At 43.7% G+C, this 12,709-nt stretch overlaps 1 protein-coding gene across 2 annotated transcripts in view; it reads right to left on the reverse strand.

Moving 5' to 3' along the window:
- The window catches only part of cmip (c-Maf inducing protein), a 42,886-nt gene that overhangs the window by 12,984 nt on the left and 17,193 nt on the right, over nt 1–12,709 (reverse strand). For both annotated transcript variants that reach the window (XM_005449215.4, XM_013265392.3), the window contains 10 exons: nt 10,138–10,263; nt 6,792–6,842; nt 5,425–5,586; nt 4,934–4,975; nt 4,480–4,542; nt 4,293–4,373; nt 3,221–3,324; nt 1,991–2,095; nt 553–1,008; nt 387–452 (listed from right to left, as the gene is read on the reverse strand). In XM_005449215.4, the coding sequence (XP_005449272.1) occupies nt 387–452; nt 553–1,008; nt 1,991–2,095; nt 3,221–3,324; nt 4,293–4,373; nt 4,480–4,542; nt 4,934–4,975; nt 5,425–5,586; nt 6,792–6,842; nt 10,138–10,263 (1,256 nt within the window). The remainder of the gene's footprint in view (nt 1–386; nt 453–552; nt 1,009–1,990; nt 2,096–3,220; nt 3,325–4,292; nt 4,374–4,479; nt 4,543–4,933; nt 4,976–5,424; nt 5,587–6,791; nt 6,843–10,137; nt 10,264–12,709) is intronic.

Here is a 12,709-nt window from a genome sequence, read left to right on the forward strand (position 1 = left end):
AGTGAGTGAGTGTGAATATGTGAAAACAGAGGAAAAAATGAAGCAATGCTCTGGTACAAAAAGGTTTGGTGTCTGAAGGCAAAGTGACATCTTCATTCATGACTAATGGACGATGGGTGTTTTCATCAAACTGGATACTAAAGTTGCTTTAATCTCCTGAAATGTGGGAGTGTAGTCAGTCACGGTCTACTCTGTCTTACCATCACTAATTCCACACAGAAGTTAAATTCTTTTTTATTAGTCTGTCATTTAGTGTGTTTATGATTGGAGCCTGCTCAAACCATTGCGTGACATCATGATGGATTTATCTGTTTTTTTTTTATTTGCATATCCTATTATATATGCAGTGTGCAACATATGCTACATTATCTATGATGAACACTCACTCTTTAGGGAAGGGGATGGGCTGCAGCAGGCTGGCCAGAGCAGGTCTCCAGTCGTCATAGTCTGACCTACAGCAACATCACAAAGCAAGAACACAGAGTCAGCGTCACCCTGTCACCCCGGAGAAAAACAGTTTTGACGTGCTACAGCACTGATGCATTAACTCACAGCATCTTGAGGATGAGAGCGAAGCAGCCCAGCACTCGGTCAGCCTGTGCCGGCAGCTGGATGGAGAGCGTGTTGACGGCCGGGCTGACCAGCAGACAGTCGATAAGGTTGGGTTCGCTGTCGCCCCTCGTCGGCCCGCCCTTCCGCTTGGTATTTGCCGAATTGTTGTTCCGCTCTAGCTCCACCAGGATCTCGCTGGAGTTGACGACGGAGGGAGGAGGAGAGAGCGGCAGGGAGGACATCGGAGAGGAGATGGGGATGGTTGGAGCCACGGGGTTAGTGGGGGCTGGGGGAGGTGGCTGAGGAGGACTGGGGGTGGTAGAGAGCGGTAGGATGGTGGCAGGAGGTGGCGTTGGGGGTTCGGGCCGCAGCAGGCGTAGCGGCATCGGGGGTTTGCGGTCGTTCTGCTGTTGACAGCCGTTTCGGATTTCCTTCAGGCTGGGGGAGTTGTCCCGACTGCAACAAGCAAGAGAGGAAAAAAATCGGTCATGCTGGAGAGCGTGCATGAAAAAGCGTAAGCACAGATTAGAGATGCAGGTGAGATGTAGCTGGAGGCAGAAGAGACAGTTCCTGGAGTGACAGCTCCTTCGTGGGTTAGTGCTTTGGAAAAAGTGGCTCCTCTCTGGGGTGAACAGCGCTAAAGGGATGGTGATAATGAGCTGAGAAGGGCCGTGAAATCAACAGAGTCCAGATGGGAAACACCAGAAAGACACATTTCAAAAAATAATTCTAAAATAAATAAAAACCAAGTCCAAAATGCTGATGTTGAATGTTAAATCCACAAACCAGTGGCTGATGCCACAGTTGCTACATCCATAAGCAATGAGCTGCATTTAATAAGAAGCAAAACTGGAAACTGTGAATAGTCCTGCAAGAACCCAACAAACCTCAGGTTATTCTTCTTAATAAACATAATCAGCTTATGTATTTAATTACTTTCCATTTATTCTTTTGTATATAATTGCTCATGTATTTCTGTGGCACTCTGGAACATTGCAGATTAGTTTAGGGCTATAAATGGCATAATGTGGTCTGATGATCGAAACAGTTACCGTCTGCTTTCCTGGTAACATCTGCAAATTGGTGTTTGTATCGTTTCCTTCATATTAGTCCTACAAGATGTGGGAAATTACCAGTCATGTGTTTGTCTAATCAATGACAACGTGAAGGCAAACAACAGAATAACCCTTCTGCCGGAACAGCAGCAAGAAGGAGGCTTAAAAGCAACCTTTTAATGGTGTAAATACTCTCCGTGCATGCTGTGGAGTGAGCTTTGTCTAGTATAAAAAGTGCAAACAACAAATGTATAGGCTGAGTGAGAGTTGGAAAGAAGAGAAGGACGAATGTGACGGTGGTGAGGCGAGTTAGCGTTTCGACAAGAAGAAGAAGAAGAAGAAGAAGCAGATACTGTTTGCGTGTGGATATGGGCGTGACTGACCTGTTGATGAACTCCTCATAACAGGAATAAATAGCAGCCAGACACACTGCCACCAGGTTTGGCAGGACACGTGGGTGAGGGCACTGGCCTGTGGGTCCGTGCATGCTGCAAAACAAACGTGCAGGTTAGAGGACAACTTACAACTTATCTAAATCCAGCTTGAGTCCAACTATACCCGTCCTCCAAGCTGACGCTAAAGGACTACATGGTAACTGTGTATGAGCTTTCGGGGGGTACAGCCTCACCTGCATTTTAACAAAACACTGTATACTTGAATTCTTTAGGAATGCCAGTCAGTAGTGACCTGTAAAGGATAGCTAGGAATGCTAGTGACTCTACTGTGAGTGTAGGGGGCTACACCTGCCACGCTGGAGATGATGAGGACAAGACAATAACAGTGTTAGCTCTGTCATGCTACCGATTTGGCTCGAAATACTAGTTGGCAGTTCCAGGAAGTGTAGGGGTTTGTAAAAGTGAGTGGCTGGTCTCACGCAGTGCGGAGAAAGGTCATGCTGGCCTGTTACTTTGAACTGCTGGCCTACCACTCTTTGGTTTTCACACAGATTCAGTTCCTCCTCACGTGTGGGAAATATCTGCAGTGTGCTGCATTTTATCCAACAGCCTTTGGCTTCAAATTATATTCACTTCCTCTTGGATTGTGAATCATTCAAAGAAAAAACAAATGTGCTACTTATGTGTTATTATATTGTCTATTATGAGAATTCAAAGAGCTACACTTGTAGAGTGAGGATATACGTTGGTGCCCAGTTTCTACCACGAGGACAAGTGGACAAGAAACACACAACTCACACACACTCTACATACGGTGTCATCAAACTCGATGTAATATTATTGAGAAAATAAATAACTGTCCAAGTGTTCAGGCAAATTACAATCTGATGGTTTGGCAACATTTTTCTCTTTTTCTTAAAACTTTCATCTTAATAACGCTCAGCTGAACGGGCAGCCTCTCCTCAGGCTCGCCGTGGCCTTATTTCTGGTTTCCAGTAGACTGGTCTGGCTTTGGTCTCTGCAGCATGTTTACCCAGTATTGAAGGCAATGCCCCAAAAACTTTTTTCCCCCCTTTTTAAACATCCTGCCATCCTGACCGCGAGCTACAGCTGCGGGCTCCAGAGCAATTAAATCCCACCTCACTGCATCTTTAAATAGAGGCTGTAGTCTGAAGTTATTGAGTCACGGATTACAGATTTATAGCAGCACATGCTCACCTGTGAATAAACTTCTTGACCACCTCCATCCCACCGTTGAGCTCATTAAGAGCCAGGATGTACTCCTGAGTGAAGAGACGCAGACGAGGGCACTTCCCAAAATCCTGTCAGCAACACCCAAAAGCAGAGTTAGGAAAATATAATCCAAAATAAAAAAAAGGACATGCAGAAATAAAATGTTTTCCTATTCCCATTAGTTACTGCATACATGTTTATTAAAGACAACTAGAAGAGTCTTTCTTTGCAAAACACCTCATTTAGGTTTCTCTATGAGTGCCACTGACAGTTGGTAAAGTGACGAGACTCACACTGATTGGAGCTCACCGTGCTCGTTCTACACCATACTTAATCACCATTTCTATCTATTACTTAAGCTGCAGCTCATGGCCTGAGCTCAGCCTAAAGTGAGGGCTTGTGGGAACTTAACATGGCAAATCATTCATGTCTTTTTAATTCTCACAGAACTGAAGACAGCAGACGGATTTAAACTCTCATTCAGCAAAATGCACATCGTCATCCACAGAGATCAGGTTTTTCCCAGTGGGAGCAGTGACTTACCGCTATACCAAAACCACGGAGAACAAAGTACCTTAACCTTTTAACATTTACAAAGTCTAAAGTTTTAAATATACTTCTGCCTGCATGGAAATGCTTCTGCAGAAACCCTTAATTTGAAAGCTAACGGTCTCTGAGGGATTTCTCAATATTTACCAATTTAGCATGACGTCAAAACACAGTCCAACCCTAACCTTAGATGGGTCACAGATGATCTGGTGGGTGATATGACGTTAAATTACAACACAGCACCAAACAGCTAACAGAACGCTCCCAGGGTTAAGGCACCGCAGGAATGTGGCATTTGCAGCCAAAAACACAAAACTGCCTGCAATAAACAGTCATCAAAAGGAGAGGTGGGCTACGTGGAACCAGTAAAGATTTTTAAAGCAGATCTATCGCTGCTGGGAATTGCTGGTCTTGCAAAATCTTCTGCTTCCTAAAATTTACTTTGAGAAGTCTAAAATAAGAAGAAGTCTAAGATAAAAATGGCGCTGTGCAGAAAAGCCGATCTCACCATGTTGTGTTTGAGGATTCTCTGAACCACAGGAGTGAACACTTCGATCACAACGCTCGACCGCGGCCGCTCCCGACAGTGCTGCAACACACAAGATCGGCGGGCGTCAAAAAGGAAGCGCTTTTAATTATTTGAAATATTTACGGCAGAAGAAACGCGTTCAGCATCACGCTGCACAAGAGCTCACCTTACAGAAGAACTCGCACAGATCAGGTGGAGGGTGGTTGTTTTCCAGAAGAGGAGCGATAGCCTGCACAAACACACATGAACACACAGAAACACACACATACAGGTGACTATTTCCATATCATATCTCTTATTTACACAGGCCCAGAGCCAGCAGAATGTACCTGATGCTGTCAGGTGAAGGAGCTGTGCAAAAACAGGCCACAGGTGAGCTACACAAACATCACAATTTCCCTAAGCATCAAGCTCCCCCCGCTCTGCCCAGTTACCACCGCGTGGGTATCGACCGCCGCGGTCGAAAACACACAAATAAAAAAGTGCAGCATGAAGAGAAACACGGGAACAATCTATATTCTTCAGTTTAACAAGCAAAGCAACAAAAGGGTGGACTGAAACGGTTAATGATTAATAAACTCATTAAGTATCAGTTTAGTGCACAGTGACAGCAAACTTACCACGATGATGTTTTCATGATCCTGAGGACTGAGGTTTGAGTTCTGCAAAGGAAGAGGAACAAATCAAAAATAAGGAAGAACTAATTATGGATTACGGAGTTAACGATATATCTAACGATGGAAATTCTCCACCTTAACCTCCTAAGACCCGAACTCTTCCATGGCATGCATTTTTAATTTCTCTTTGACATTTGGGCTGATTGGCACCTGATGAATGTAAAAACAAAGAACTACCAGATTTTTTTTTTCACCAAATTTTTGTTTCTGAGAAAAATGAGAGCCACATATGAGGATATTTGTTTTAAATTTAGATAGAACAGTGGCAGTGTAACGTCCTCGTAAGTGGATATCAGGCCCTTGTAGAGCAAAATGTAGTATTTTGGTCTACACAACCCAAAATGTGATGTTCACATATGTGGAGGCCAGGTCCTAGGAGGTTAAAGGAAACGACATCATCAAACAATGTCACACAACATGAGTGAGTGTGCTACCTCAGCCAGCAGGGTGGAGATGATGTGCAGTGGAGCTTGGTGGATGGATTCATCCTGCAGCGGTGAGGTCAGAGCCATGTCCACCAGCGCTCTGATCTCCTTCAGCGCCACGTCCCAGCGACTCGGGTTGTTTAGGACCTTGCGATACTTGTAGATCTTTTTCTGCAGGAGACACGACGCGGTCACAGACAGCTCAGCACCGGCCCAAAGGCCGCAGGACTGCACATAACACATCAGGGTGCTGCATTTGTGTCTGTTTGCACAGGTATTTGCCTATGGAGGGCCCAGGAAAACTGCTTGTGTACAATGCTCCAGCAAAAAAAACAACACAGCTCGATGTGGGCGATGCTGTAGCTGAGTGACAGCTGAGTGACAGCTGAGTTCACTACACTCCTGCATGAGAAACACAGACAACAGAGCAGCGAACGCTTTTTATAGTTTTTTAATGATCAGTTTAACTTCAGCTTTTTCTACATTTGAACTTCACTCTTCTGCAACTTATTGACCCACTAAAGCACAAGCAACACCAGCCCACAGATGGTTGTTTGTGCCACTGTTGGTGACAATAAACAGCTACCACATGTAGGCGAAGGTGCGCGAGGCTGTCCACAGGCAAATACCTATGCAAACGGATACAAATCCAAGACCGTAAATCCACCTTTAGACAAAAGGAACCGCAAAGATATGCAAAGAAAGAAAAAAATAAGCCCACACACAAAATACACAGAAAGAAAACAAGTGTGGAAAGACACAGACCACAAAGAGAGACAGAACAGCTACAAAGAGACAAAGAAAGTTCCTCAAAGTTGGGCGGAGCCAAGAAAAAAAAGGGGAAAAACATGTACAAAACACCTAAAAAAAAAGCCAAATAAACACATGACAGTGATAACCAAAGCAGACACAAATCATTAGGAAATAATATAAAAGTGGTTTTTGTCTCGTTGCTCCTCCTTTGTCACAGTTTCCTCCGTGTTTGTGTTGGATTTTTATTTTAAATGTGTCCCAAGAAACGTGTCATACACTAACCCGAAACATCTGTACAGTGCAGAAGTCATTGCAAGTACTAAGGCATACTTCCTTGTACAGCTTTATTTAGCTCTGTGAGCACAGCATGGATTCAGACCTGACAGGTTTAGAGGTCTGATCCTCATAAAGCTCTGAAGTGCTATAAAATGCTGTATGGGGAAGGTGTGTAATAATAAACATCCATTTCTGATGTTTTGGGATGATAATTCTGCAGTAAATGTCACCGCGTGTGGTAATCTTTACAAAGTGGAGGACAGGGTGAAGGCTGCAGCGTGGAGCTTTAATGAGGCTGAAGAAATGATTTAATTCATAGTTAAAGAAAGAAAAAACAGTGACCTTACCTTCCACTGCAGGGAGTGAAACCACTGGTCCCTCAAGTAGCTGTTTGCAGCCTGCAGCAACACACACACACACACACACACACACACACACACACACACACACACACGAGATGTCAAATGATTTCGAGCATATCCTGAAACAAACTTCAAGTCATAAGTTCACCTTTTAGCCAGCATTAAATGACCAGACCTACAGTTTTATTAAAGACTCCTGCGCTGTGAAGAAGAGAAACAGATTTAACGCACCCATAAAAGCAAACCTAATGGTCAGAGAGCTGCTAAAACAATATCAAAAACTTGCACAGTGCTGCAACTGTCAGATGCACAGTTGATAATAACAACCATTCTGTGCATCTGCCAAGAAGTCCACGTAATCTCTAAGTAATTGTAATCTTAGTAATCTAATCCAATTTAAAGTCTTTTAACTAAAATAAAAATGTAATAACTAGACGTGTCAGACTTCCTGATAAAGTTGATGGCGTTCACAGTAAGACCGTTCCACTCGTGTCTTTGGAAACAGAGCGGTGGCTTCAAATCGCAAATATTTTGCTTGGCAATATTGTCTCAGTGGAGGGACACCAAATATGGATGTTTTATTAAATAAATTCAAATACTCTCATCTCATGCACCCCCATCGTGACACCACGCTAGCTGCACAAACTCACATTAAACCAGCTCAACTGACAAAGCATCCAACAAAGACGACACAAAGAACCGTCGCCTAATTTATAAATTAGATTGCCAAAAATGTTGTTACTGGTCTGAATGAGTCTTTGTCACTGAGCACAACTCAAAGGGACTCTTTTGAACCAGCTGCCGGCTGCTTTTATTCACCAACAGAGCCGCCGTTGACCCCCAGCGACAGAAATGTCTCTGAATGTCTATTATCATGAATTTCTGTCTATGTGGACGACAACAGATATGTGATTTCCAATGATTTATCGTTGTTAATTGCTGTATTATCAGAAACAGATTGCATGTTATTTCCAACCTGACCCCATTCAATCGCAGTTAGATATCACACCGAGAGATTGATATATTGACTCTGTCTTCTGGCAACACTTATGGCAGGTTTTAGCGGCAGCGTTGGTATGCCTGACAATCTCATTTAACAGGAAATAAATAACTGAAGTGAGATAACTTTATCTTATTGGATAAAATCGATCTTAACAAAAAAGTCAAATGCTCAGCATATCACGAATCGTTAAAAATCGTAATAACGTTGCATCGTGCTGCCGGGTGATTCCCGCCGCCGCTGTGGTTGCAGCAGCTTAACGTGAACACGGATGAGCTCAGGTGTTGGATTCATTTCTACAAGATTAGGAGTTCAAACCTTTTTTAGATATTCGACTTGCACAATGTGCTGACCCAACCCATGAGCGACTGCTACGACATTGTTACTTCAAACTACTTTGTTAATTAGCGCAGCGCTATCATGCTGTGTGCTGCACAAAGTGCCTTTGTGGTTGTTCCTGGTACAGTACGTGTCTCTAGTGCAAAAATTAAACATACAACCGCACACACAACCAGAAAAGCTGAAGGATCGCGCAGAGAAACACTGCATGCAGCGCAACATGACCACAAAGAGATGCTAAACAACAGTTAAAGGAACAGTTTCTGTCCAGTGAAACAGATTTCAATTTGTTGATTTTGTATTAAAAGCATAGGATGGGGCAAGTCAAGTACTAGAATACTTAAATATAGTAAAGTACAGTAGTATTACAGCCTTTTGTGCTCATGAGTACCTGCCTGCTTCAGCTTAACCTACAATATAGTGGCAGGTTGGGGTTTCTACTCATCAACTTGACCTTTAAATCTACCATCCATCCACTAAACACTAAATGCGCGTCAGTGTTCTTTACATAGCTGGAGATTTATCCCAGGTTTCCCAGCGTTCCACGACCAGCAAAGCACTTCTCCTTCAAAGTGAGAGCATCGGGCGGTGGTCCAAAGAAGGCCAGCAGGCACAAGCAAACACAGCTGAAGAGGCTGACATTCACTGTTGACCCCCAGCACCAATCATAGGCCGAGCTGTGTATCCAAGGTAATTGGGCTAATGGGTAACGGTACTAAATGTGCCCCCTGAGCGGCTCTGGTTAATGCTGAAATGAAATTTTCTCAGAGTTCAGCAGGTACATGGAGCAACAGGCCAAAGACAGGACCTTGTGTTGTCCCAAGCCAAAGCAGACAGCGGACAGACAAGCTCTAATAAGTTAAAGGTCGAGTTAAATTCAGGAGTGCGTAAAACTGTAAAAATACTCATTTAACAATGCTACAAAGAAAACAGCATTTACACAATAATCTGCAATTATTTAACATTTTGTCACATTCTAGCTGTTTATAGAAATACTTGCTAATGATGAAACTAAAACTATAATCAATGTGACGGGCACAAACAGTGATGCTATTCCAGGTTTAAACATGGCTGCCTAGTAAGAAGAAGGATCAATGACCTGATAACAATTTTGATCATTCTGTTGTGTAACATTAATCTACAACAGTGACCAGAGCACAGAACAGAGGGTCTTGGTCCAGTTATCCACTGGACGCCCCATAAGCCACCTCTAAATGTGGCTGCTGCCCACAGAGGCTAACAGAGCTGCTTTGTTCCACTGCAGCTGGTCTGGAGTCTGTACTCATTTTCTCTCATCGTGTAGGCTTTTTGTAGTCATTTAGTGAGGTAAGCGTTTTATTGATGTACAACTCTGATCAAGTTTAAACCTAACCTTTAAATAAGAATCTATAGTAGGACAGGGCAGATCAGATTTGACGAGCTGACGCGACGAGATGTGGCAAGTGTGTTTTGACCGTGCGTTCCTGGAATGTGCTCGCAAATCAAGCCACAATGTTTTGATCTAGTTTCAGAAACTGTCTAGTTACAGATGCTCTGAAGGAGACAGAGAGGAACTTGTTACGTTTTCATAAGACTTCAGCTGCATGGAGGACTTTGCTCTTACTAATTTACTAGTTGTGCTGAACACAAGAGGTTAGAGTTATTAGAGCAACAATCAGTGCAACACTGAAGACCTCCACTCACCTCTCTGGACAGCATTAACATATGTGAGAACAGTTTTATACATTTTCATTCTGTTGTCTTTGTTTTAAAAGTATTTATAAAGTTTGCAGTGCTTTTGCTGTTTGCCCTGCTGAAACCTATTTTAATATACGCAACGTACGTTTTTTAAGACATGTCAGGTTGGTAACTTGTTGTTAAGTCTGTTTAAATGTTTAGTTACGTAACGGATGTAACAGATCGTTAACACGACCCTGCTCACAGCTCGTACATGCTACCATAAACATAGCCTCCCTGGCGGAGGTGAAAATAGTCGTAATAATAATGAATTACCTGCAGCAGGACGGTGCCACCAGGGAAGCTGAGCTGGACGCAGTACTTTGGGGCATTGTCCCAAGAGAGGAGCTGCAGGTCCTCTATGGAGCTGTAGGGCAATGATGTCTCCATGTAACCGGTGGGCTGGGAGGAGAGAGGGAAAGAGCAAGAGGATATTAGTCTGCCACTGTCTAACATTTACAGTGCATATTGTATATTTAAACAAAGCAGGAGGAGAAAAAGGCATTTATTTTTTACTGGCAGTCAGCTGGAAAGACAAAAAGAAACATATCCCAGGCTAACCTGCCCTGGGTAAACACGGGGCCAAACAAAACCTCCAAATACAGCCGAGTGGTAAATGCTGTGAAAACAGTACACAGAGTAATCTTTATCAGCTGTGGTGACATTTGATTTAGTTCCAAGTAAACATTCACCGAATGCAAGAACAAAGTGGAAAATCAATTTAGCAAAAGCCATTAATCACGCAAATACACAAACATCAGCCAGAAAGACACGACGGCGGAGCTTTAACTCGACGCGCATGCAGAAAGAGGCCCTTTGGTGCGATGGCAGAGCTCTGATCGCAGTCTCATCGCAGTGCACATGAGTAACACGCCACAACCCGTTTGCTAGTCTCAAAATGATTACAGAAACGCTGACAAATGGCCACAAGTTTCCGGACTCAGGAACAGAAGAGTCTTTAGAGAAAGGGAGGCGGGGGGAGCCAAGCAGATAAAAATAACGAGGCTGAGAGAAAGCCACAAGGAAACCGAGCCTGTATATCTTCTAACCCGCAGGAGGAGCTTGAAGAGAAATGTTTAATGCCACTCTATAATAAGACGAGTGTCTGCCAGCACTGCAGAAACGGCAGCAAATGAATCATCAGCTGATTTCCCAGACGCCGGCGTCACTGCGTGATTTTCGACCAATTATTGGCGATGGCAAGATTAACTGTATATCCACACAAATGACCCGAGTGGACGTCATCTGTAGTGGCTTTCGCTGCATTGCTGTGTTGGAATTATCAGCTTTATTTTTGCTTTTCATTTTTCTGAGGCCATTTCCCTTCACAAAATTTGGAAAACAGAGAGTGGAGTAGCAACATTTTCTCTCAGGGTGGCAGAGCGAGTGCAAAAAGTTTCACCGGGAGCAACTTCGTCACACATGCAGGACGTCCCTCTCTGAAAGCCATTTCTGTAATCTGTGAAACTGTACAGACTGAGTTTTTATGCTAGTGGTTAAACACAGATAAAACATTGGCTTTCTTGCGGTGACTTGATTGCAAAACACCAGGTTTGCAAAAACATAATGAAGTTTGGTTGGTATCTAAAGAGAGAAGTGACTAAAGCGTCGTAGCTGACCTACTTTATCTGGCGTGTTGCTGATTGAGAATGAAACTGGGAAAGAACCACAGCTGATCTGCTCCGTCAGACGTAGGTTTAATAATGCAGTAACCAGGTCTGTGTATTAGTAGTAACAATGTAAATATAGTAGCACACATGTTACTGCCCACCTAACCGAGATGGGCTAAAGTTAAGGATACCTCCTCCTTTTTTTCTGTTTATTGTATTTATAATATAAAGTACAGGCGGGCAGATACAGGAAGCTTAACTCGAGCCAGCTTTTCTTCTTTTAAAGCACGAATAATGCAGCAGTTAAACTATTCAACCATAACTGAGAAACACCAAATAAACAGACACTGTTGGTGGGCAGTAGAAGCATTATTTATATTCATTTAATTTCAGCGTTCACTGGAAGAGTAAATCTTCTACACGTTTCAGTTCAGGCCTCTCAGCCACGTCTGCCCCTCAGATAATGTTTCTGAAGAAATCCCAGGAAAATCTGCTCTTATCTGATTACAATTACACATGTTTTGGTATCAGTGCGCTCATAACAACTTGTAACAAAGAGGCCTTTTCCGGATGTCATCAACCTCCCTGTAGTCGTCTTTAGGCCTTTTTTGTCATCCTTTGGTCTTCAGGTGAAGCTGAGCCACATGCCCAGGCCACTGTGAGACTTCCCATGATGCTCTGAGCACTTTCAATCCGCCCCTCGTTCTTTTACACAGCACTACTGCGTGTCATCGTCTGGCTCCTTTGGTTCCGGTACAGGTCTCTTCCCGCCTGTTCATTCGGGTTCTGTCTCCAGTTGAAGTGGTGCTGTGAACAGGCAGAGTCTAAATAAAACTGAACTGAGCTGAACATGTGTACCTTTGTGGCGTTTGCCTTTGCAGCTGTGTTTTCCCTCTTTCTGTACGTGGGGCCTCTCTCGCTCTCTTTTTTTAGTGTTCCAGAGACATTTGTTAACAGTGACTTTAAAAGTATACAAGGCCCGTCCTTCCATGACTCCACTGCATCTTCTTCCCTGCGTGTGCTTCCACACAGATAAACAGCACGTCTGCGGCTCCAGTAAACACAAACACATCTGAGCAGCTACACGAGAGCAGCAGCAGCAGACGCCTGGCGTCCCTCTGCAGCCCGCTCGGGCAGACAGGTGGTTCTTGTCTTTAATTGCGTCCATCTCTCTCTATAGAGCAAACAAACAGCTCCGCCGTCCCCACCCTCTGTGAAGAACGTACATGCTATTCCTT

The sequence above is a fragment of the Oreochromis niloticus genome, linkage group LG7 (assembly GCF_001858045.2).
Source record: "Oreochromis niloticus isolate F11D_XX linkage group LG7, O_niloticus_UMD_NMBU, whole genome shotgun sequence".
In the NCBI taxonomy this organism is placed as follows: Eukaryota; Metazoa; Chordata; class Actinopteri; order Cichliformes; family Cichlidae; genus Oreochromis; species Oreochromis niloticus.